This window comes from Erpetoichthys calabaricus, chromosome 1 (assembly GCF_900747795.2).
Source record: "Erpetoichthys calabaricus chromosome 1, fErpCal1.3, whole genome shotgun sequence".
Lineage (NCBI taxonomy): Eukaryota > Metazoa > Chordata > Cladistia > Polypteriformes > Polypteridae > Erpetoichthys > Erpetoichthys calabaricus.
This window is the reverse complement of record NC_041394.2, coordinates 33,931,608-33,957,577: the sequence shown is the minus strand read 5'-3', so window position 1 is coordinate 33,957,577 and position 25,970 is coordinate 33,931,608. Positions and strand designations below refer to the sequence as shown.

Here is a 25,970-nt window from a genome sequence, read left to right as displayed (position 1 = left end):
AACTTTTTGCAATTGTTCACTTTCTTTTTATTGAATGTATAGTTCATGGATGCAATTGACTTGAACTGTGTTGATTTGGATTTACTTTTATGGACTTTGTCTTGACTGGGTTTGTAGTCTCGGGGACAACCAAATCTTTCTGTGGCACACTGGATGAGCCCTATGGACATTTCTTTGCACCGTGACGATCTATGAGCTGGGGATGGCCTGTCTTCTAGATTATAATTTATACACTGGATTGCTCTTGATTCCTTCTATACATGCTTAATGACTAAGAATTGATCTGAGGTTTACACTCAGCTGGATGCGGCTCTGGGCGATCCCACCTATATTACCCAGTGTTATATGTTTGTGGCTGTATGTTGGAACCTCCGAATTTTGCTATCTTCATCCTCCTGTCTCACCTACTCCGTTGTGCTGTGCTGCTTCTCTGCTACTATCAGATAAGTATTGCTCTCTACTATGCTAAAATACTCTCGTTACAAACTCCTTCATATTAAACAGTTACCCAGTCCTGCTGCTACTTTAGCCCAAAGGCTAGTATTCATGAGAGAACCAGTATAATCTAGTGTAGCAGAATTCTGACTCTGAGGGTCAGTTTATCAGTAACTTGTAAGGAAAAAATAAGCTAATCACATACGTAGTCCACATTTACACACCCACATATACATGGTCTAATTTACAATTGCCAATCAGATGATTTTGCTGGAACCATTAACCTCTATTTGTGATATGGGAGGAAAATTGGACAGACACGGGGAGAAGGTGCAAGCTACCCACAGATGAAAATAAACTATGAAGAAACAAAACTAAGAGCTACAAAGTACAGACTAATAAATGCATACAGCCTCCAGACATGACACTGCTGTGGCATAAATCAAGCCTCTGCATTTGTTTTACAGAAGCGACTGCTTGATCCTAATCAGTCAGGCTTATACAGGAGCCATTCCACTACCTAGCATTGTCAATGCATTACAGCCACCAACATGTCATCTGTTTTCTTCCTGTTACATCTCTCCTCTGCCTTCTACATGGTCAAAATTCAAATCCTTGGCATTAAGTGGGACTGCCTTCAGTTGGTTTGAGTCCCACCTCTTGGGCAGATCCTGCCATGTGAAGGTAAAAAGAGAGTTATATCAAGGGGGCACTAGCCAAGTACTGGTGTGCCCCAAGGATGGATGCTGGGCCCTCTCCTCTTCTCTTTGTACACCTCCTCACTACTCTCTATCATCATGTCCCATGGTTTCTCCTATCATTGCTATGCTGATGATACACAGCTGTAGAGCCACACGGAAGACCACACGGTATCAGTTAGATTCTACATGCCTCACTGTCTTTCCATCCTGGATGAAGGAGGCACCATCTCCAGCACAACCTGGTGTGGCGGATGGCAGCGGCCCTTGCCTGGCTGGGATGCCTCCAAGCTAGAAGCACTGGGGGAGCACGTGTGGCCAGAGCGTTACCTCCTCTGGAATGTTAGATGGCAGCCCTCCTAAGTTGCAGCAGTGCCTCGGAGTCCCGCAGGGCTTCATGGGAGTTGGAGTGTGGTGCAACCCTGTTGTAATTCGCAGACCCCGCCAGGGGGTGCTACAATTACTGCTGAGCCCTGGAGAGCAGCTCTTCTGCACACACCCGGAAGTGCTGTTGGAAACACATCATCAGACACCTGGAGCACTTCTGGGTGCCCTATATAAGGGGCCAGCAGACACCATTCCAGGAGCCAGAGTCGGGAGGAGGAGGACAAAGCTTGCCAGAGAGAGAGTGGAGGAGAAAGAGAAAGAAAGAAGAAAGAAAGAACGAAAGAAAGAAAGAAAGAAAGAAAAAGAAAGAAAGAGATGAGAGAAAGAAAGAAAGAAAGAAAGAAAGAAAGAAAGAAAGAAAGAAAGAAAGAGTAAAGTGTGTTGGTGCTTGTTGGGACGCTAAATAATAATGAATCACGTGTGTTTTTGGTACTTGTGTCCTTAGCGTCTGTCTGTGTCCGGGCTAATTCTCCACTTGCAAAGATGAACCTTCTTGTTCTGCCTGTCCGTCTTTTCAGCACTCCACTTCAGCTCAGTTTTTCTCTTTATCACGAACACCTATTAAGTCTGTATGCACACTGTACTTCAGAAACCATCTCAGATCAGTGTCCCAGTCTTGCAGAATCACTCCGTACAGAATCTGCAAGGCCAGACCATATCTGACAGGTCCAGGATTTGGTCTTGACACTTGTGGACAACTGCAACTCTCTGCTGGCAGCATTATTGGGATGTGTCACGAATCCGCTACAGACGATTCAAAATCTAGTGGCACGTCTGGTGTTCAGCTCGCCAAAATGGGCAAATGTCACTCCTCTAACTTCATTACAATGATGTTCTGTAAGTTAAAATCCTTGATGCTTGCTCACAGAATAGTCATTGGGTCCGCGCCTATACATATGGAGACACTTGTGAGGTCCAGTGCTCCTTCTCAGTCTGCTGATGAATAGCATCTGTTTGATGCTGCTCTTTATTTCATCTTATGCAATCTCTTGTATTAGTAATTTGTTAGTTTTCTGCTCATATCGCTTTGGGTCAGCCATTGTACAGCACCCCTGGAGTAATTGCAGGTTAAGAGCCTTGCTCAAGGGCCCAACACAGTAGGATCTTCTTTGGCAGTAACCGGGATTTGAACCAGCAACCTTCCAGATACCAGTCCAGAGCCTTAGCCACCACTCCACCCAATGAATGGCATCTAATGATGCCACCTCTGTGTGGTATCATATCTCAGTCCAGGCTCTTCATGTGCAGATCGTAGCTGGTGGAACAAGCTGCCCACCTCCATTTGAACTTCTGACTTCCTCAATGTGTTTAAGAAGCTTTTGAAGACCCTCTTGCTTGGTGAATTTCTGATATGGGCTGTTAGGTTTGCATTTTACACTGCCTGGCCAAAAAAAAAGTCGCCACCTGGATTTAACTAAGCAAATAGGTACGAGTCTCCTATTGGATAATTACTGCATGGGCGATTATCTTTCAGCTGGCAACAAGTTATTTAACCCCAACTGGTGCAATGAGTTGCTTCTCATTTCTTAAACAACCATGTTGAAAGACACATCTCGTGATCGTGGAAAAGATGTTAGTCTGTTTGAGAAGGGTCAAATCATTGCCATGCATCAAGAAGAGAAAACATCTAAGGAGACTGCAGAAACTACTAAAATTGGGTTAAGAACTGTCCAACGCATTATTAAAAACTGGAAGGATAGTGGGGACCCATCGTCTTCGAGGAAGAAATGTGGCCGGAAAAAAAATCCTGAATGATCGTGATCAGCGATCACTTAAACGTTTGGTGCAATCAAATCGAAGAAAAACAACAGTAGAACTCAGGTCTATGTTTAATAGTGAAAGCAAGAGCATTTCCACACGCACAATGCGAAGGGAACTCAAGGGATTGGGACTGAACAGACGTGTAGCTGTAAGAAAACCACTAATCAGTGAGGCAAACCGGAAAAAAAGGCTTCAATTTGCTAGGGAGCATAAAGATTGGACTCTGGAGCAATGGAAGAAGGTCATGTGGTCTGATGAGTCCAAATTTACCCTGTTCCAGAGTGATGGGTGCATCAGGGTAAGAAGAGAGGCAGATGAAGTGATGCACCCGTCATGCCTAGTGCACCATCATCAATGCAAGATCTTGGTGAAAAATTAATGCAACACTGGATGGAACTAAATCTTGTGACATTGCAGAAGCTTATCGAAACAATGCCACAGCGAATGCATGCCGTAATCAAAGCTAAAGGCGGTCCAACGAAATATTAGAGTGTGTGACCTTTTTTTTTTGGTAGCGACTTTTTTTTTGGCCAGGCAGTGTATTTTGAGGTCTTCACTTGTGGTGACCATTTGTGTACCCTTGTCCTGTAACACTCACGCCTAAACAGTCTGTCTGACTGATTTGGATAAAAGTGTCTGCTAAGGAAATACATTTAAATGAAAATAAACAGCTTTATTTGACTTGGATATTAATCCCTTCGAAAATATGTGACAGTTACAAGGGGAAATAAACAAATGTTGTATATCACAATTTGCAAAGTTCAAGAAGTATATAAAAAAGATCACTAGTTCTTACGGCGGTCTGCGGTTGTTCCACAAAGTTCTGTGGGATGTTTTTGGCATCCACCACCTGTTTTGTGGGTGCTTTTGAAAAAGCAGTAGGCTGAAATAACACATTTGTAGGGAGTGTGTGCCTTCTGCAAAGTACACTGGAGCTTTGACCGAGTGAATTACAAGACCTGGATATTTCACCGTTGTTTGCAGACTTCTTCAGACTGAAAGTATGGATTAAATATCTTGCTCAGGGTCACACAGTGAGTTACAGGTGGGAACATCTTGGGGTTTACAGTCCACTGCTTTGCCACCACAGCACACAGATTGACAAACTTTGTCGCTTGAGATGTTTCTCCAAAGAAATCCTCATCAATAATAACATGCGAGTCTAACATATTTAAAGAAGTCCACCAGTTTTAACAAACTAGTGCAGTAGGTGGCTGAGATATTGCTTAGGGGAATCTTTTGAGGCAAAAATCAAAGAACACAGAAACAAAAAAGAAAAATGAAGAAGAATTTAAAATGGAAGCCTGGCTTGAAAGTGGCCATGAGGATGATGGATATCAAAAGAACAGGAAGTGAGAAAGAAGTGATTGTTTGGCTGTCCAGTGTTTACACCAAAGAGGGGCTCATTTTAAAAATGGATTCACGAAAAGACATGACTGCAATCTAATTGTGGCAATAAGCTCCTTCAGTGAATGTCATCGACAAAACTTTCCTACCTGTTTTCATCTTTGCTTTCCTTCTGAGATCTCCTGTTCAAGGTGTGGTGCAGCGGAAAGACCTCCTCTGGATCAGCAGACTGAGGCGAAACTGGAGGGAAACAGCCCTGAAACAGGGAGGACTGGAAAGAGAGACAGAGAGAGAGAACTGGTTAAACTGTAGCCAGCGGCCCTTTTAAAATAAAGAAGACTCAAGCAACAGTAAGAACGGGGTGTGTGACCTGTACTAGAACTGTAGCATTCAATTCCCCGTCCAGCACCCGTTCGCTCCAGGCTGTCCCATCAGACTCCACCATTTCTGAAGTTTGCTTTGTTTTTCATTCAGACTTTGGAAAATGGACCTTCCAACTAGTGTTACAGTAGTTTTACCAGAAGTGAGCGGCCGTTAAAACTAGAAAAATAGTTTGCAGGCTGACAAACAGAAGTGCTTCATTAATTCATACGAAACAAACGGTAATGGGGTTTGAAAATCAACATTTTTTTTGGTTTATTAAATAACTTGTACTAGTAACATTTAATTTGTTCATTATATTTTAGACAAGATGTAAACGAGCGCACAGGTGGGACCACCTGCTGGGCATTTCTGCCTGGCGCACCTCCGACACTGCCACCTTGCTGGCTACAGGGTCATCAGCTGGGAGCCACCCTTCACTGTTGTTTCACTCCTTTAATGCCAGAACACCTCGAGGTGTTGAAGCAGCAATAGGGACGTCTTCCTACCACCGCTGCAGCCAGATCTTAGGATCCTTGTTTTCCCCACGCTTTATCCTTTCTTCTTAGTCAGAGCCAGAAACTTCATTTTTCTGTCACATTTTTGAGGGTCTTCCTCAGCTTTGAGCCTGTAATCACAAGAGACGTCAGGAACCTCTGGGAGGATGTTCCAGTAAAGCCTCTGCAACCTACGTCTACTGGGAAGATGAAAGCCTCCATCCAGCTTGTGAGCACACAGCTAACAGTTCTGTATACTTTTCACTTTCCATCCCGTCATCCCATGGAGCAGTCAATTCAGCTTTTAAGTGAAAAATCTGTGTGATGAAGACTACGGGAATACTATGTAACACCCCTTCCCTCCTAAACGCAGGGTAACTGCATTCTCACACACACCTGTTGCAGGCCTGTACTGAAGCTAGTGAACGTGGGGCCAGGAAACTATCAAAGTTCCTCGTTGCTCAACCAAGCTCAAACCAAATAGAACAAAAAAAAACTGTACCTCTGTCCAAGTGTACAGTTACCAACTCAGCTGAGGAATACGGTCTTAAATGACTCTGTGGACCAGCGTTTAGCACACTGCGTCTCTCTCGCGTGGACAGACTAATTTTGTACTCCACTTGAGTGAAAAGGGGCCTCTGCACTGGAAACTGTCTCTCCCGCACGAATGGAAGAAGTTGGCACTCCACTCCAGTGAAATGATCTTCTACCATCCTGAAAATAAGCGCTCCCAAGTCACTTTCCACGTGAACCAGTCCTTTCAATCACTTAAAGTATCTTCAATTAAACACTCATACTCGTACAGGAACAGCATACTAAATTTAACTTTGACTGTACTCTATGCAAACATCCACAAGTTATTTTATTTAATAACTTATCTGCTGTTGCTAACTTTATATAGTCAAAGTTTCAGCAACGTGGCTAAACCCTTTCTCTCCATTTCTTCTTCCAGAACTTTTGTTTTTCTTTCCAGCATTGTCGGACAATGTTGCCACCCTAACTTTCAGCAAAAACGTAGATCATGTAACCGAAAAAATATAGACACATGAAATAAGATAAACACCGTATATGCTCCAATAGAGGCCCCCAGCATTTATTTGCAAAACTAGCCTGGGCTCCCAGCGCTTAATAGAGACCGGCTGCTATTAGAGACGGGCCATTATTAACAAAAACCTTCAGAACGCAATATTTTTTTGGGCGTGCCGGTACAGGTAGTTACACAAAAATATCGGCTAATATTACAAACAGCTACTTTTTTTGAATTTCACATGCTGCATAAGACTGTTAAAGATAAATGGCAATGTCTTTCTGCACCTTTCGCTGCTATTCGTCGTCCGAATCCGCAGTGACGGCTTCGTTGTTGTCCAGTTCAATATCGTGTTTCTCTTCTTCCAGGTTTGTCACGATGCTTTGAATTCTGGCCGCCGACAATTTCTCTCTTCCTTCGATTTTCTTTGAGGCAATGAATTAATGAATCCTCACTGCCGTCAGTAGAATTGGTGATGCCGCAATTTTTGAAAGATTCCCGAATCATTTCATTTGAAAATGAAGCAGTTTTAGAAACCGGTATACTGTATCAGTATTTCTTATATATGCAACGTGCTGACATGCACATGTATTACACACGTCTATAAAGATACAGACGCTTACAATGTACGCTAGTAGGCAAATATCAAAGACCCGGCTACTGTTAGAGACTGGCTACTATTTGGCCGCGTCCCCTCTGAAGCCCAGCGCTTATTAGAGACAATAAGAGTGTTTGTTGGAGCATATATGGCATATAAAATGATTAACGAAATACAATAGCAGTGCACTTCTGTTATATTATAATTGGATAATGCAGCAAAAATCAATAACACCTTAGAAGGCTAACATTCACAAATCAAACAATTTCCACTATGACGAACTTCAACAAAATGGCGTGTGGGTGACAAATTTTTATCAGTATGCTGCTGCTGGAGTATGTGAATTTCCCCTTGGGATTAATAAAGGACCAGAAAAACACAAATCAGTGTGGAAAAACATAGGAGTGGCTATACAGTAATCCCTCCTCGATCGCGGGGGTTGCGTTCCAGAGCCACCCGCGAAATAAAAAAATCCGTGAAGTAGAAACCATATGTTTATATGGTTATTTTTATATTGTCATGCTTGGGTCACAGATTTGCACAGAAACACAGGAGGTTGTAGAGAGACAGGAACGTTATTCAAACACTGCAAACAAACATTTGTCTCTTTTTCAAAAGTTTAAACTGTGCTCCATAACAAGACAGAGATGACAGTTCCATCTCACAATTAAAAGAATTCAAACATATCTTCCTCTTCAAAGGAGTGCGCATCAGGAGCGGAGAATGTCAGAGAGAGAGAGAAAAGCAAACAAATCAATAGAGCTGTTTGGCTTTTAAGTATGCAAAGCACCGCGGCACAAAGCTGTTGAAGGCGGCAGCTCACACCCCCTCCGTCAGGAGCAGAGAATGTCAGAGAGAGAGAGAGACAGATAAAAATAAACAATCAAAAATCAATACGTGCCCTTCGAGCTTTTAAGTATGCGAAGCACCGTGCAGCATGTCGCTTCACGAAGCAGCTGCACAGAAGGGAGCAATGTGAAGGTAATCTTTCAGCATTTTTAGAAGAGCATCCGTATCGTCTAGGGGTACGAACAGCCCCCCTGCTCACACCCCCTCCGTCAGGAGCAGAGAATGTCAGAGCAAGAGAGAGAGAGAGAAAAGTAAAAATCAAAAATCAATATGTGCTGTTTGATCTTTTAAGTATGCGAAGCACCGTGCAGGAAGCATATCGCTTGATAAAGCAGCCATATGTAAGCCCAGCAAAGAAGGGAGCACTGTGAAGGTAATCTTTCAGCGTTTTTTGAGGAGCGGCCGTATCCTCTAGGGGTGCGAAGAGCCCCCGTGCTCACAATATATTTGAGTAGTTTTATTTAATACATAATACGCGCTCTGGTTGGGTAGCTTCTCAGCCATCTGCCAATAGCGTCCCTTGTATGAAATCAACTGGGCAAACCAAATGAGGAAGTATGTACCAGAAATTAAAAGACCCATTGTCCGCAGAAATTCGCGATCCAGCAAAAAATCTGCAATATATATTTAAATATGCTTACATATAAAATCCGCGATAGAGTGAAGCCGCAAAAGCCGAAGCGCGATATAGCGAAGGATTACTGTACTGGTGTTGGAGCTCCACCACTGAGAAGCATCCACTTGCAGAGCCACAGCACCATACGTCACTGCAGTTTTAGACCCACAGTTGTAGACCCGCAGTTTTAGACCCGGAAGTGACGTCTCCGTCGTTTCAGGACTGACTTCGTAAAATTACTTTTGGAAGGTTTCGGCAGGTCTCGGTAAAGCCCAGAAAGTAACGTCGGGTCAAAGACCCGTTTAGAAACCAAATAATACGCATCATTGTGAAGTTCAGAGGGTTTCTGCCATCACGTCGTGTCATATATCAAATTAAACAATACGGATCGTTTCTGTGAAATACACTATTAACATTTACATTGTGTTCAGGTCTGTGGGAACCATTTAACATGTCGACAAAACTAGAATCATCAAGATCTGTGTTAATTGAAAATAGTTTTTCGTTTACATTCATGAAACAAAGTATACAATATAATTATAATGTTTACACCACGTTAGAGTTTAGTAAAAATATAATAATAAAAGTGATAACATTTTTTAAAATGTACTATGCATGTGTGCAATATTGTTTTTAAACCAATTTAGAATAAACATTTATGCCAAAATAATATTTTTAAACATGTATGTGAAGAAAGCGGCAATACATATTCTACATTGAGTTATGCAATATATTAATTGCCTTATACAGAACTGCTCTAGTTTTTGTCACTTATTATTATAAACAATGGGCCATCAAAAGAAAAAAAAATAAAAATACTAATAACACAATTTATTGCTGTTTCGGACACTGATTTAAATCGATCTTTCTTCTGTTTTTACATGTAATGCCAGGTTTTTCTACGGTTAAACGTAAGTAATAATTAAATGAAAGGGTGTGTTTATTGATTTAAGGTGTATTTGTTCCAGTAAGTCATGATGTGTTTAGCTCTTCCAAAGGTAGTGATCTGGCCTTTTGGAGTGTGCGTTAAGGTGTTAGTTCTGACAGTGTGGGTATGAGATTTAGCATCCCCCAAGGCCACATACTCAGCCCTGTCTGTAAGATAGGACTTGAACCACTCCAAAGCAATGCCAGAACGTCCAATTGTATAGTGAAAATGATGAAGGAGAACATTATGATCTACCATATCAAATGCAGCTGTGAGGTCCAGGAGGATAAGAAGTGATGGAGAGCCCTGCTCAGCAGCCATCAGGAGGTCATTGGTGACTCTGACCAGGGCTGTCTCTGTGCTGTGAGAAGTTTGGAAACCAGACTGAAATTTTTCAAACGGATTGAATTTTTTGAGGTGATCCTGAAGTTGAACCACAATAACCTTTTCCAAAACCTTAGACAAAAATGGAAGGTTGGAGATTGGACGATAGTTTGCTATCACTTCAGGATGCAAAGAGGACTTTTTTAAATAAGGTCTAATTTTTTGTGGTTTTCAAGGCCAGTGGGACTAAGCCGCTCTGGAGAGAGTGATTAATGATATCAGCAATAAGAGGGCTTATATCTGATACATTAGCTTTTACCAGAGGAGTAGGAAGAGGGTGCAATGAACATGTTGAAGGTCTCACACATCCTCTGTATAATGCCCTTAACTTCTATAATTGTGGTACAGAGGAACTGGGAAAGGCAGCCCATTGGCTTTGATGTAGAAACATCCAGCGATGTTGTGTCCTTTCTTTTCTTGTATTGCCTGGTTACGACTTATTTACTGTTTCCTTTTAATTTGATTTTGCCTCTTGTCTGGGTTACGGTCGCTACGGCTTATTTTTATTTTCTGTTGTTTTGGCCTTTTGCCGCTTCTCCCGGTTTACTCTCAAATTCTGCTCTCCTGTTTTCCTGCTGAGTCAGGAGAGAAGAACCCTGTGACAAGGTGTTCTGTCCAGTAAAATGATTATTATAAAATGACCTAAGTCTGCTCCTAACCTCCTCCTAAGTCTGCGTCGGTGTAGTTGTGTCAAGGGGCTGAGGGCTCAATTGTATCCCCTAGTGGCCACAAAGTCTTTTTCGATTCATGATTGAAAGTGCTGTATAAAATAAGGCTTGAAGATTTGCCTGCAGTGGACTGGCGCCCTGTCCAGGGTTTGTTCCTGCCTTGTGCTCAATGCTGGCGGGGGTAGGCTGAAGCCCCCCCACCGAGACCCTGGTCTGGATTAAGCAGGTTTGAAAATGACATGCCAGTATCCTTAAACTGAGAGATTTTAATGCATAGCATCCATCCATCCATCCATCCATCCTCTTCCGCTTATCCGAGGTCGGGTCGCGGGGGCAGCAGTTTGAGCAGAGATGCCCAGACTTCCCTCTCCCCGGCCACTTCTTCTAGCTCTTCCGGGAGAATCCCAAGGTGTACCCAGGCCAGCCGAGAGACATAGTCCCTCCAGCGTGTCCTGGGTCTTCCTCGGGGCCTCCTCCCAGTTAGACGTGCCCGGAACACCTCACCAGGGAGGCGTCCAGGAGGCATCCTGATCAGATGCCCGAGCTACCTCATGTGACTCCTCTCGATGCGGAGGAGCAGCGGCTCTACTCTGAGCCCCTCCCGGATGACTGAGCTTCTCACCCTATCTTTAAGGGAGAGCCCAGACACCCTGCGGAGGAAACTCATTTCAGCCGCTTGTATTCGCGATCTCGTTCTTTCGGTCACTACCCATAGCTCATGACCATAGGTGAGGGTAGGAACATAGATCGACTGGTAAATTGAGAGCTTCGCCTTTTGGCATCAGCCCTTCCAGGTCTCACTGTCATTGCCCACGTGAGCATTGAAGTCTCCCAGCAGAACGAGGGAGTCCCCAGAAGGTATGCCCTCTAGCACCCCCTCCAGAGACTCCAAAAAGGGTGGGTACTCTGAACTGCTGTTCGGTGCATACGCACAAACAACAGTTAGGACCCGTCCCCCCACCCATAGGTGGAGGGAGGCTACCCTCTCGTCCACCGGGGTAAACCCCAATGAACAGGCTCCAAGTCGGGGGGCAATAAGTATAACCACACCCGCTCGGCACTTCTCACCGGGGGCAGCTCCAGAGTGGTAGAGTCCAGCCCCTCTGAAGGAGATTGGTTCCAGAGTCCAAGCTGTGCGTCGAGGTGAGCCCGACTATATCTAGCCGGAACCTCTCAACCTCGCGCACTAGCTCAGGCTCCTTCCCCTTCAGAGAGGTGACATTCCACATCCCAGGAGCCAGCTTCTGTAGCCGAGGATCGGACCGCCAAGGTCCCCGCCTTCGGCCACCACCCAACTCACACTGCACCCGACCTCCTTGGCCCCTTCCATAGGTGGTGAGCCCATGGGAAGGGGGACCCACGTTGCCTCTTCGGGCTGTGCCCGGCCGAGCCCCATGGGTACAAGCCCGGCCACCAGGCGCTTGCCATCGAGCTCCACCTCCAGGCCTGGCTCCAGAGGGGGGCCCCGGTGACCCGCGTCCGGGCAAGGGAAAATGCCATCCAAAGTTTTCATTCATCATAGGAGGTTTGTTTAACCACTCTTTGTCTCATCCCTCACCTAGGACCAGTTTGCCTTGGGTGGCCCTACAAGGGGCATAAAGCCCCAGACAACAGAGCTCCTAGGATCATTGGGACACACAAACCCCTCCACCATGATAAGGTGGCGGTTAAAGGAGGGGATGCATAGCATCATTTCTTAAATTAAAAACTCAATGTTTAGAACATTATTCTAGCAATACTGTGTCAAAATCAAGTTATATATTCACACTGCCTAGGCTTATGATTTAGGAGCACCAGAACTTTCCTTGTTTAAAAGAACTGTAAAAAAAGAATTGTTCAAAAATTGTTCTACTGTCTACAAATCCCACAATAGTCAAATGAATCTCTATCAGCCAAAATAAAACAAAGTAAACATTTGTGTTTCAGTGGTGGTGGCTTTAGAGGCTTCATAATTGCAGTCTTTTATTTACCGATTTGATGTTTTGCTAATTAAGACCATTCTTGTTTTAAACAAGATCCTAGTGCCATGGGATCCGTTCTTCACCTCCCAGCTCCATTTGAAAAACAAATTGGACGGAGTGGTGCTGCCATGCAATCTAAAGCAGGCACACTGGGATGGCTATAACAGCCGTACTCCCCGAAGAACGCTAATCAGGCCCTTGTGTATCCTGAGCTAGCGGCTGCAAAACAAACAACCCACTATGTTCAAAGTTAAAGACAAGAAATCAATCCCCATTACGTGCGTATTCAGTGTTTCCTATCCGCTCATTCTTAGGTACGGTAGAAGGAAAAGGATGCCCACTTAGGCCTAAGGAGTATAAAAAAGGTTCAAAGAGGCATCATGTAACAAGCATCCAAAAGCGTGAATGACCCACATCAAAGAAGAGCTTCAAAAAAGAAATCTGACGCAGAAGAGCCAGGCGCTGCACATGTTGCCATGGCGACTGCAGTGTCCTGAATTGCAGACGACTCAGCCTGGTGCTTCTTCTTCTTTCTTTTTTTTATGACTATCTGGGTTTCTGTGACACTGAGTACACAGCCATTAGGATTATGTCACAAAAAAAGGTGTCCACGGGGGAGATAAAGAGACACAGAGACAAGAATACAGAAAAAGGAAACCAACACAATAGCGCAGGACGTGACTAATATGAATGACTCTACCAGATCTTTGCTTTGCTTCCAGGAATCCTCCACAGCACTGGTAGCCCACCACTGGCCATGGTCATCTGTTTGCTGTTGTGTCCATTTGTCAGAATTCCAGCTCTCACTGCCATCTTCACAGGAAAAAGCTGTCCAACTCTCTTCCAAGTTGGCCGAGGAATTAACTGGAACATCTGAAGACAGAAGATTACACCAGTTTAGGCATATATGACTCCCAAGATACGTCAAGAGCTGTTAGATACTGGTCATGGGTTCTGTAAATACTTTGACCTCCACCTCTAACACATGACATGTAGATGAAAAATCAACGTTAAGAAAAATCAATCCTCATATCCTGAACAAATTAGCCCTTTTCAAGTTAGCTTTGCACCACATTTCAGTTTTGTCCTATGCATTGCATTTCAAGTCTAGGAAGACACAGACAACGACCTGGAGTGCAGACTGACACGTCACACATTATAATTATAGTGTTTAAGGGCATTTTATAGGTTTACACATGAGAGTGCATGGGAAACATCTAAACAGCCCATCTGAGGTAAGAACACTGACTGCAGGACACGGCTGAAGCGACTGCTAACCACCTCCTCTCTCTTTGACGCAGAACACACACCATAACATCACTTCTGGCATGCTTATGGAGGACTGTGAGGCCATGGGCATCTTCCTTCATCTGGTACATCGATAGTCATATACTGAGGATGGACAACAGCAAGTGAGAACAAGACAACAGTTATTGGTGCAAAGTGCTAAATACACTTATTTAAACATCAAAGCAGCAGTGTGTCAAAATCTTCATCAATAAATAATATGGTGATGTGAAGAAGTTAACAAACACCATAACTGGATAGATAGATAGATAGATAGATAGATAGATAGATAGATAGATAGATAGATAGATAGATAGATAGATAGATAGATAGATAGATAGATAGAAAGAAAGAAAGAAAGAAAGAAAGAAAGAAAGAAAGAAAGAAAGAAAGAAAGAAAGAAAGAAAGAAAGAAAGAAAGAAAGCTTTTACTTGTCCCCAGAGGGAAATTTGCCTTTTTACAGAAGCTCTTTCTAGTCACAGTGAGGCATTATGCAGACATATTGCTGTTGGTGTAAAGGAGACCCAGTCACATTTCTTGACACACTTTTGCTGAATAAGTCGTTGGCTGGACTCCTCAATGTCTGTATGTCGGAGGGAGGACATACAGCATTATCTATAATGGCACTCAGTTTTGTCTCTCCTTTGCTATGACCTCCAGAGTGCATCCTATAACTGATAGATAGATGTGAAAGGCACTGTATGATAGATAGATAGATAGATAGATAGATAGATAGATAGATAGATAGATAGATAGATAGATAGATAGATAGATAGATAGATAGATAGATAGATAAGAAAGGCACTATATGATAGATAGATAGATAGATAGATAGATAGATAGATAGATAGATAGATAGATAGATAGATAGATAGATAGATAGATAGATAGATAGATAGATAGATAGATAAGAAAGGCACTATATGATAGATATATCGACAGACAGAACCATCTCTCTCTTTTACCCAGTGCTTCCTTCCCTCTCTTGTCTCCCCTTCTCACCCTCCAGGTCTTGCAGCAGAGCTGAGATGGCTGTGAATGCAGTCCACCTTCTGGCTCTCATTCCAGCCACCTCATTCAGCACCTACTGGGACCCACTGACCCCAGGTCTCTAATCCTGCCACCTCAGTTGGTCACCGCAGGTCTCTGGAGCCCTTGTTCATTCCTGCTCCATAGGTGAACAGGAGCAATGTGCCCGTAGAGTGATGTTCCCCTGGCTCCCTGACCACTTCTCCTCCTCTCATCCACACTAGCTCAACCACAGGATTCCTGCTCAAACCTTTCACACTTCTTATGAGTGCAGGTACTCTAAATCGATCTGCTGAGCCAATCAGACTCTTGCAAGTGAATTCTTAATCAACATTTTGAAGCTCTTCTTATAACTTTTGAAAGTAATTTGGGAAATAACTTGTGTTCCATTTCCAGCAGATGTAATGTTGTTCACATCAAGAAGAAATGTTTTTAGTTCCTGTCTGGAAACATTGTTTACAATAAAAATCTGTGGTGAAGAAAAGGAAAATCCCAGTAAGTGTGTGTATTCCTAACCAGTACCGGCTGTGTGGCAGCTCTCTGTCTAAGTGAGATCTTGCTGTGGAGAAATCCCATTAATGAGCAGAATAGTTTGTTTTGATGCATCTTTGTGTTGGAAATATGCACCATGTGACAAATTTTAAAAAACTTCTTTGTGGTGTTTTGAATAAAAGTCAAAAAAAGAATTGATGTTACTGCTGTGGTACGTATCACATGTGTTACACAGATGCAGGAAAGAACACAGGTAAAGATGGAAGCATGAACAAGACTTTTAGAAACAATATTCCTTATTTCCCACCCAAAAAAAACCTTTAAACCCCTCAAAACCTCTTTAGCGAGTTTTACATTTTGCAATTATGATATCACTTACAAAACAAATTTTAGTGTTGGTGTCGCAACACTGTATTGGAATCAACATTTGCCTATTTAGCTCACCACAGTGCCAACATGTTGATTAGCACATGGAAGTAAGATTTTCACTGTACTCTGAACTCGGGATAAAAATGACCCTAGAAACGAGTCTTTAGTATATTTTTTTTTGCCCTTTCCTTGAGCAACTGATCTCTGCTTTTAATCACTGAGAGTTCACTAAACATTTAATAATAATAATAATAATACATTTTATTTATACAAGGCGCCTTTCAGAGAACTCAAGGACACTGAACAAACAATAAATAAATAAATAAAAGACACAATTATAAACAACTTAAAACATCAGAAAATCTAAAAAAAAAAAAATTAAAACCAAAGAAAACCACTGTAATCATAAAGAAAAAGAAAAAGCCATTTTAAACAGATGCGTTTTAAGTTTACATTTGAAGAATGAATATGATTTGATGTTTCTGAGCTCGGTAGGTAGTGAGTTCCAGAGCTTGGGAGCAGAATGGCTGAATGCTCTTCTCCCCATGGTGGTTAGACAGGTGAGAGGGACGGTCAGATGGATGGAGGAAGAGGATCTAAGGTTACAGGAGGGAATGGCAACATGAAGAAGGTCAGACAGATATGGAGGGGCGAGGTTATGAATGGCCTTAAATGTTAATAGCAGAATCTTAAAATCAGTTCGAAACTTAATCGGAAGCCGATGAAGCTGCTGCAAGACCGGAGTAATATGGTGAATAGATGAGGTTCGAGTAATGATGTGAGCAGCAGAATTCTGGACTAACTGAAGCTTATGAAGAGATTTATTAGAGAGACCAAAGAGGAGTGAATTGCAATAGTCCAGCCGAGAAGTAACAAGACTGTGAACAAGAATGGCAGTGGTATGGGGAGTGAGGGAGAGACGGATATGATTAATATTACGTAGGTGGAAGTAAGCAGACCGGGTGATGTTATTAATGTGACATTGGGAAAATAGAGTACTGTCGAGGATGACAGCTAGACTCTTGACCTGAGGTGATGGAGAAACAAAGGAGTTATCAATAATAAGAGAAAGAGTATTGGTTTTGGATAATGATGATTTTGTACCAATGAGGAGAACCTCAGTTTTGTCACTGTTTAATTTAAGAAAATTCGAAGAAAACCAGGATTTAATGTCAGCAATGCAGTCAATAAGCAAAGATGGCGGAAAAGAAGAGGTGGGTTAACTAACAAGGTAGAGCTGGGTGTCATCAGCATAACAGTGAAAGTTAATGTTATATTTACGAAAAATATTGCCAAGGGGAAGAAGGTAAATAATAAATGTCACAGTATGTACTGTGACAGATGGCATGCTGGGACTCGCATTCTGGCCAGAGCTGAACTGGGATGCCAATAGTGTAGAAGGACAGGGGAAGACGATGTATTCAGGAGATTGTCAGGTGACAGCCCTCCTGGGCTTTGGGACCACTACAGAGACCCACAGGGCATATTGGGAATTGTAGTTCTTTTTGGTCAGCCCTTTTAGGTCCCCTGGGTGCTGCCAGAGAGTGCTGAGAGGATTTATGAGCTCTGGTATCAGGTTTCACATAAAAGGAGCAGCTTCCTTCATCCAGGCAAGCCAGAGTCGGGAGGAAGCAGACAAAGAGGAGAAGAAAGGAGCGCGTATTGTGCATGCTGTGTGCCTTTTGAAGCCTGCATTGTGAAGGTGTTTAAAGGATTAAAACCTTTGTATTAATCAGGAGTATGGGAGGCTGCACGCCCACCTGGTGGTCACAGCACATAATTCAATGAGCACTTGCATCATCATAGGGGTTCAAAACTGGGGCCCAGTAAGGGAAGTACTGATATAAACCAACTGTGAAACAGAATTTCTGGGATGTGCCACAACTTCTCCAGCATGGAGAGTGTTATGTAAACCTCCAATCGAAAAAGACAGTTGGGATTCCAGTGGAGGATTTTACGTGTGGCAATAGCTGCTGATTCTTTCTTGAAGACTATTGGCTTTAGCGTAACTGTTCAGTGTTCATTTGGCCTTAAAAAAAGAACAATTTATCACTTATTTCTGTATTATACCAGAATTGCACCTCTGTTACAACATCCAACCATCCATTATCTAACCTGCTATATCCTAACTACAGTGTCACAGGGGTCTGCTGGAGCCAATCCCAGCTAACACAGAGCACAAGGCAGGAAATCAGCCCACAGCACAATTTAGAATCACCAATCCACCTAGCCTGCATGTCTTTGGACTGTGGGAGGAAACCCACGCAGACAACATGGAAACTCCACGCAGGGAGGACCTGGGAAGCGAACTCGGGTCTCCTAACTGCGAGGCAGCAGCGCTACCCACTGCGCCACTGTGCTGCCCACTCTGTTACAACAATAACAACAATTTATTTTTTGTATAGCCCAAAATCACACAAGGAGTGCCGCAATGGGCCTTAACAGGCCCTGTTTTTTTGACAGCCAAGCGTTGACTCAAGACAAGACAAAAAAAAAACTCCTTACCCTTGTAGGGTAAAAAAATGGAAGACATTTTGGGAAAGGCAATTCAGAGAAAGACCCCTTTCCAGGTAGGTTGGGCGCGCAGTGTGTGTCAAAAAATTAGGTAAATACAACACAATACAGAGGGCAGGACACAAGTCATCCTCCTTAGAGAGCTGGGTGATCACTTCAGGGATACAATACAACTACAGTACTTTGTTCTTAATAATAATTCATTACATTTATATAGCGCTTTTCTCAGTACTCAAAAACTGAAAAATCCATAATATTATTTGTTTGTTGTTTAATTTTTAGTTTTTGTTAACTATATTTTCATCATGCATTATTCTTATTGTAACAATGTTGTAGTGGTGATAGAATTAAATCAACCTAATAGTAATACTAATTTATTTGATGTTTTTTACGTTGTCTAAAATTCTGCATGTAAAAACGTATTACTACACCACAAAACAAAAATGAATCTGTCAAAAACACTTAAAAAAGGCTTCACTTTTCCCATCGTTTTTACACTACCTTGAATGTATTCCGCGATTATATTTTGATTAAAATATGCTATCTATTATATTATATATAAGATAAGTAAGCAATCTTATTTTTATCTACCATAAACATTGTATATTTATTTTGTGGATTCAGCGGCTCTCTTTGTGATTTTTGTTTATTCATTAATGAACTATATGTATTTTTTTCGTAAAAAAGAAACAAGAATTTTTTTTAATACGTTCATAATCAAAAAAACTAATTTAATTAAGTTATCAAAATTGAAGATAAAGTATAGACCAAATATAGCTATGATATTTAACTTATAATATTTATTTATATAGGTAAAATATTTAACATTTAACTGATTATAAAAGAATTTCAGTTGGAAGAAACTAATTGCTGATTCAGTCTTGTATGTCTGTTTTCATCCATTTGGCCCTCAGAATGTTTGGACAATCGTTGAAAATTGCTGGAATCAATTTGGACACGGCCTGTTTCTCACATGGACAACTTTATGTGGCATGTTCAATGGTACAAAGTCCTAAGAACCTTTATATATTGGCTAAAGATGGAAAAATTAAAACACTGTATATAACAAGGCACTTCAGTAAACAATACAATCACATCAGTGGGTCTTCATTGTTTGTTAATTTATTTTTATTTTTAAAGTTGTGTTTTTTTTATTATATTTTTCTCAAACAATTAAAAAAAAAAAAAAAAAACACTTTATTTTCCTCCTGGGCAACACTGGGTATTTCAGCTAGTAGATAAAAAAAGAATTAAGAACTTCAGCAGCCTTACTTTCTAGTCTTTAATAAACAGAATCATTATGGTACTGTCCTGGATAATAAAATTATCACTTTTTTAAACTCCAGACTGCTTATATTAAGTTTTCAATTTTGCTCAAACGAACGTTGAAGAAATAATTTACAAATGAATTTACAGAACCCTTAAGGCAATTTAAGTAATTAACATACAGAGATAATTTACATTGAAAGCATCCTCTTTTGTGGACTAGTAATTTATGACCCAAATATGCTAATACCTTCTTTCTATATATTGTAACTTTAATGCATCTGTTTTGTTATTCAAGGAATTTATGATGCCTTTAGTTTACCAGGTCAGTCAAGTTTTACAACTTAATGTTAAAAAGAATGGGGACAATATAAGCTTGTACAGATAAGAATGGGATGGAAGCTTTTGGGCAGAGTCATCCATGACCAGGACAGCTAGCCAGTCTGTTAATGTAATGTGTAATGTCCATTATTCATTATCCAATCCGCTATATCCTAACTACAGGGTTATGGGGGTCTGCTGGAGCCAATCCCAGCCAACACAGGGCACAAGGCAGGAAACAAACCCCGGGCAGGGCGCCAGCCCACCGCAGATGTGTAATGTCACATTTTCCAATTTTTGACATGGGTAATGGCTTATCCGAGAGGCCGAAGACAAAATAGGAAGTAACGTCAGAGTCCAAGACACATAGAAAAAGACAGAGGGTGACCATTTGGATGTTGGAGAATGCAACTTATGCATCACGTCGATTTCTGAATCAAAAAGCTTCCCAAGACAACATCCATCTTTTGACACTGCTGAATTTAGTAAGCCTTCTAAGACTATAGATATCCATCTCTTTTATTTTCTATTATACTTATCTAGCCATTATTTTACTTTAATAAATACCACATTACTTTTACATTTCTTTAATTTGTCTTTATATCTGGAGAGACTGAAGTAATAAAGTAAATATTAGAACCCCTGGTGCTGGAGGAGACTGCCATTTGCTCATCCCTGCAGGGTTTATTAAGGCTGAAAGGTTGCACCTCAACAGAAGAACAAGTGCAGTAGAAGTAAGACATTGCTGGCGAGTAAGTGACATATAACTAAAGGGTGTTGAGCCTTCATGTGTCTTGGGGACACCCGTATGTTTGTTATTGCTGGTGACAGTGAGTCCCCATGTGGAGTAATGAAGAGGAACAGGCACTGTGGGTATCACTCTTATGTACTTATGTGGATGGGATCCTATGTTAAATGGATCAGAGTGACTGGCAGTTAGACATCACTTATACAAAATTGTTTGACTAGGATCTGTATGTGTGTGTATGTGTGTGTTAATCTTATGGTATGAGAGTAGACCAATGTAGTAACAAACATGGCGATCCTCACGTAACCCTCAATAATACAGGCCGGTATCAATCCAGTAAACCATTTCTTGGTCTGTTAAACTTCCCTCTAGGTATCACAGCACCAAAAACACAAAAGAAAATGTCATTTTATGTGGCACATTTGATTTCCAAGTGCTTTATATCATCCACCGTTCATCTCCTGACATATCACATATAATTTGAGCTTATGAAGGTTAAATAGTTTGCCTGGGGTCAGCCAGTAGGAATCAATATGCAATCTTGAGCTTCACAGTCCTTAACCCCAGGCTACTCTTCTTATCCTAGTGGTACAGCTGCTCAGCGGGGGCCACATACAAGACCACGTGTGTGTGTAATGATGATGTTAGGATTTGAAATATCATGCGGAGCACTGGTCCTTGATGCTGACAAGCCAGGCTGGGGGTACGACTGTAACAAACTGAGCCTGGTTGATCGCTACTGCTTACTTTCCTAATCTGGAAGGCAATGAAAATAAAAAAGGTCAAGATCAGCCCACAAAGCACCTTGACGTACACCCCCCAAACAGTTAACGTCTTGAACTCATAGAAAACATGCGATGTTATAAGACAAATTTGTCAAATCTAGATGAATGTCCACTCACTGAGCAGTTCACCTGTCCCGCTGCTTCTCCATAATTAATCAGCCAATCATGTGGCAGCAGCAGCAGCATCATGCACAAAATCATGCAGATACAGGTATGGAGCTTCAGTTAATGTTCGCATGAAACAGCAGAATGTGATCTCAGTGATTTCGACTGTGCCATGATTGTTGATGCCAGACGGGCAGGTTGGAGTGTTTCTGTAACTGCTGATCTGCTGGGATTTTCATGCACAACAGTCCCTAGAGTTTACTCATCGTCTACTCAGAGTGGTGCGAAAAACAAAAAGCATCCAGTGAGCAGAGAGACAGTTCCGCAGACAGAAACACCTTGTTGATTAGAGAAGTCAGAAGAGAATGGCCAAAAATGGCTATAACTCAATAATCACTCTGTACAACTGTGGTGAGCCAGCAGAAGAACAAATCAGTTTTCACTCCCGTCATCCAAGAACAGAGAACTAAGGCTGCAGTGGGCACAACTCCACCAAAAGTGGACAGCTGAGGACTGAAAAAACAGCCTGGTCTGATGAATTTCGATTTCTGCTGAGGCGCACAGATGGTAGGCTCAGAGTTTGGTGCCAACAGCTTGAATCAATGCATCCAACATGCCTTGTGTCAACAGTCTAGGCTGGTGGTTGCGGTATATTGATGTTGGGAATATTTTCTTGGCACACTCTGAGCCACTAATACCCATCAAGCATCGCTTGAATGCCACAAACTATTTGAGTGTTGTTATTGACCATGTGCATCCCTTCATGGTCATCTTCTAATAGCTACTTCTGGCACGATAGTACATCATGTCACAAAGCAAAAGTAATCTCAGATTGGTTCAAGAACATGACAATGAGTTCAGAGTTCTTCACTGATCTTCCCAATCCAACAGAACATCTTTGTGATGTGGTGGAACGGGAGAACTGCAGCACGAATGTGCAGCTGACAAATCTGTAGAAATTATATGATACAATCAGGTCAACATGGACAGTCACTACTGTGCCTTAATAAAGAAACTTCAACAAGCTCACCCGTGATCCACTAGATGAAAGCAGTGCGATTTAGAAGTTAAAAGAATATCGCTGCCTTCACCTAACTAGATGGTCTCTGGATGGCTCCTAGTTTTTTAAATGGACAATACAACTGCCAATTTATTTACGTACGCTGAGATTCTTTTTCCTTTGATTGCCTTTCCTCCTCTTTATTTCAAAAATAGTTCAATTTAAGCGGGTAACTGGTAAGATCCAAGAAACTGGACATCCCGCCTTCAAGGTGCCACTGTCAATCACTGGCCTACTTCTCAGTATTTTCAGCAGGTTTAAAATATTGATTCTAGAAGCACACATAAAAATTTGAACAACTTCAAAATGTATCATTATTGCAGTTTTTTATATATTATGTTTTTGCGTTCAGCATTGTAACACCACGAAAAAAATAAGCCTGACTAGTACCAATAAATGCAAAGGCATTTTGTGTTTTGTCATCAGTGATGTGTTCTTTTTCTTATTACTTAATAAATAGTAAATCTTCATAATCATCTAATTTAATAAAAAAAAAAAAACTAAAACTAAACACTAAACAAAAGTTTCAAGGGATAGATGAGTAAGAGGTGGTGCAGCGGTAGACTAAGGTTCACATCCCAGGTCCCCCCTGTGTGGAGTTTGCATGTTTGCCCTGTGCATATGTTGGTTTCCTCCCACAAGTCCAAAATCATGCAAGTTAGTTAGCTCTGGTGATGCTGTGAGTGTGTTCACCCTGTGATGGGCTAGTGCCCTGCCTAGGGGTTGTTCCTGCCTGCACCCACTCTTGGCAAGGATAGGCACTCAGGTGCTCAGCAACCTTACCCTGGATAAGTGGATATAGAAAAGGGATAGGTGGACTAGTAAGGTATGGACTTTTTCAGATTTGTGACCAGTTTTGGGGTCCCTATTTGGTTGCCCAGACCGGGCTAGAGTTTTAGAGCCACTGTTGCGCCAGTGTGCAATTGTTGCCTGTATATTTGCTCACACTGGGCCTACACTCGCCCAATGTCCGTTTCCTTGCGGGAAAAGGTGTCACCAGAGTTTAGAATGACAAAATCAAAGCGTGCCTCCTGAGAGCACTGATGTAGGTGACTGGCGGGACGGTAGGAGAGTTGGCTGCAGGCAGATGAGCGGCAGTAAGGGCTTCTTGCTGTTTATCATTTAGGTGTTGAAAGTGGATACAATCACCAGGTGGAAATTTATAGAATAGGAACCAGATAAGTCTAATAGCAGGCATGGGTCAGAAACCAGAAAAGTAATCAAGAGCCAAATTAGGCAAAACTAGAACAGTTCAACAGAAATTCCAGTAAAATAAACACAAAGCAAGAGGTCCCAACATAAAATCTTCTCTGAAGCACCTTGTAGCTTCCTCTAACACTAAGAGAAGAAGTTAAGGGCAGAAAGGAAGTGATTGGATGTACACGCATAACCACACTACCATCTTATTTAGGGCTTGTTTGTTGGGCTCACACATGGACGTCTTGAACACGTGACTAGCAACTGTGTGCAGTCAACACTAACAACATGGCCATGGCCATGAAACCCGAACACAGAGCTGTGGCAGCCATAGTTCAAACCAGCTGGTAAGATGGTTCAGAAATGATCTCACATCACAGGATATACATATTCCAGGGGACATAAACCTAAACTGAACACAATGTAACTGAGCACCAATGAGTTCCAGGCACTGAATTACAACAGTAAGGCCCACATAGCATGATGGGAGTGAACAAAGGTTCCTCCCAAATCTAATGTGAATTCCCTAGATTTTCATCTGGTTTCCCCTAAACTTTCAGAGGGTTTACCTGACCCCAATATGTATTCTAGATATTGTCCCACAATTGACCTCATGTTCGGGTTTAAAGGTTGTTACCAGCTAGTGGGCCTATGAGCCTACAGTTTGAGGTGAGTTGGGACAAGAATTCAGTGACGGAAGAATAAGAATTCATGCCAGAGTGAGACAATGTGAACATTTAAGAGAGAAGAGAGAAAGATATGGAAAGATTCTGTAGTTGCAGCAGAAACCTTGACAACCTTTACGAAGGATCTGGATGAGATATTGGGATGGCTTAGCTTTCAGCTAAACAAACGAGCAACAAATGCACTGCGTGGACTACTCACGTTTGTCAAATTTCTTATATTCTAAGGTGAAGGAACTGGTTAGTAGTATTTGGAAGTGGGTAAGGAGACATTCTACCAAACCTGGCAGTCAACGCCAGTTGTTTATCCATTCATCTAATATATTTATATTCATATAGTATTTATTATACTTTATATTATTTATAATTTAATAACTTATTAAAGCCAGGTCAGGGACCCTGGGGCAGAGCCTATGCCTGGGCAACAAAAAAAGGGGACAACTCTGGACCTGGTACCAAAGCATCACAGGCCACATATGCAAGGCCAATTTCCTGTCATCAATCAACCTAAAACATCCACCTTTGGGATGCAGAAAGAAACCCAGAAGACCTGGAGACAAACCTGAACAGTCCCTGTGAGAATGTGCAAGCTCCTCATGCCTAGGCTGAGATTCTAACCCAGGACTCTGGAGCTGTTAGGCCGCATCATAATTCATCTCGCCACCTTTATGAGTTTAGCAGTGATCCAAAGCAAATAGTAATAGGCACACAAACAAAACGTTAACGTTTAACTTCTCAATATTCAGTATTATGGATTGAGGTGGTTCATTTAAATGAACCCCTTGTTGCCTAAATTTGATTATAATTATATAAAAAATTTAATTTGTGTTTTTGCTGTCAAGCAGTTGCTAAATTAAGGGGCGACAGTTCATTTGAATAGAGCACACAAGCAAACAATAAGCTGGTACGTATTTTTATCAGCACAATTTTCCTCAAATTTGAACAATTTCTCAAAATTAGCTGCCAAAATCCACATGCATGGCCACATCAGGTGGATGTAGCTTCCACTATGACTGCTAGATGGGGTGACCAGTGCTTCTAATACGATCCTTGGTACCTATCGAATATGCATCGACCTGCATTGGCGGGATACATACGCTACCTCGGCTGCATTCAAGCTGGAAGCAGTTTGAAGCGATTTTGTGACAATCGGCTACAAGGGGTTAAATTCTTATAATAAATAAACCTATAACGTGTTACTGTACTTCCAGATCGCAGTGTACATCACCATTTTGGATTGATGTTACAATCTGGTCAGAGAAACCAGGCCAGAGTTTGTGAGTTTATGAGTTTGCATTTTCATGAGTTCGAGATGGGAAATGACTATGTAATTTTCAAGTTTTAATCAAATGCATCAATAGACGTGCTACAGAATTGACTGGAAAATTTACAGTTCCTTATAAAATTAGTTTCCAACTAACAGGGGTAATCAGTTGACCATTAGAGTCCAACTGTTGAGTGAATGAGTTAACAGTAGGAGCACAGACTTGATTTTTTTAAATGTAAACCTATATATTTCCTAGTGTTATGTTTGGAGGAAGTATATTTTTGCTTTGTGCCCCCACCATAACCTATCATCTATGGAGGAGGAGCAATA

The 25,970-nt window shown here is 41.8% G+C and overlaps 1 protein-coding gene across 1 annotated transcript in view; it reads right to left on the bottom strand.

The window, feature by feature from the left end:
• LOC114648469 (uncharacterized) overlaps positions 1-25,970 on the bottom strand; it is a 78,308-nt gene that overhangs the window by 23,429 nt on the left and 28,909 nt on the right. The window contains exons 3-4 of the mRNA XM_028797529.2: positions 13,217-13,389; positions 4,778-4,899 (exon numbers count right to left, since the gene is read on the bottom strand). Of these exons, the coding sequence (XP_028653362.2) occupies positions 4,778-4,899; positions 13,217-13,389 (295 nt within the window). The remainder of the gene's footprint in view (positions 1-4,777; positions 4,900-13,216; positions 13,390-25,970) is intronic.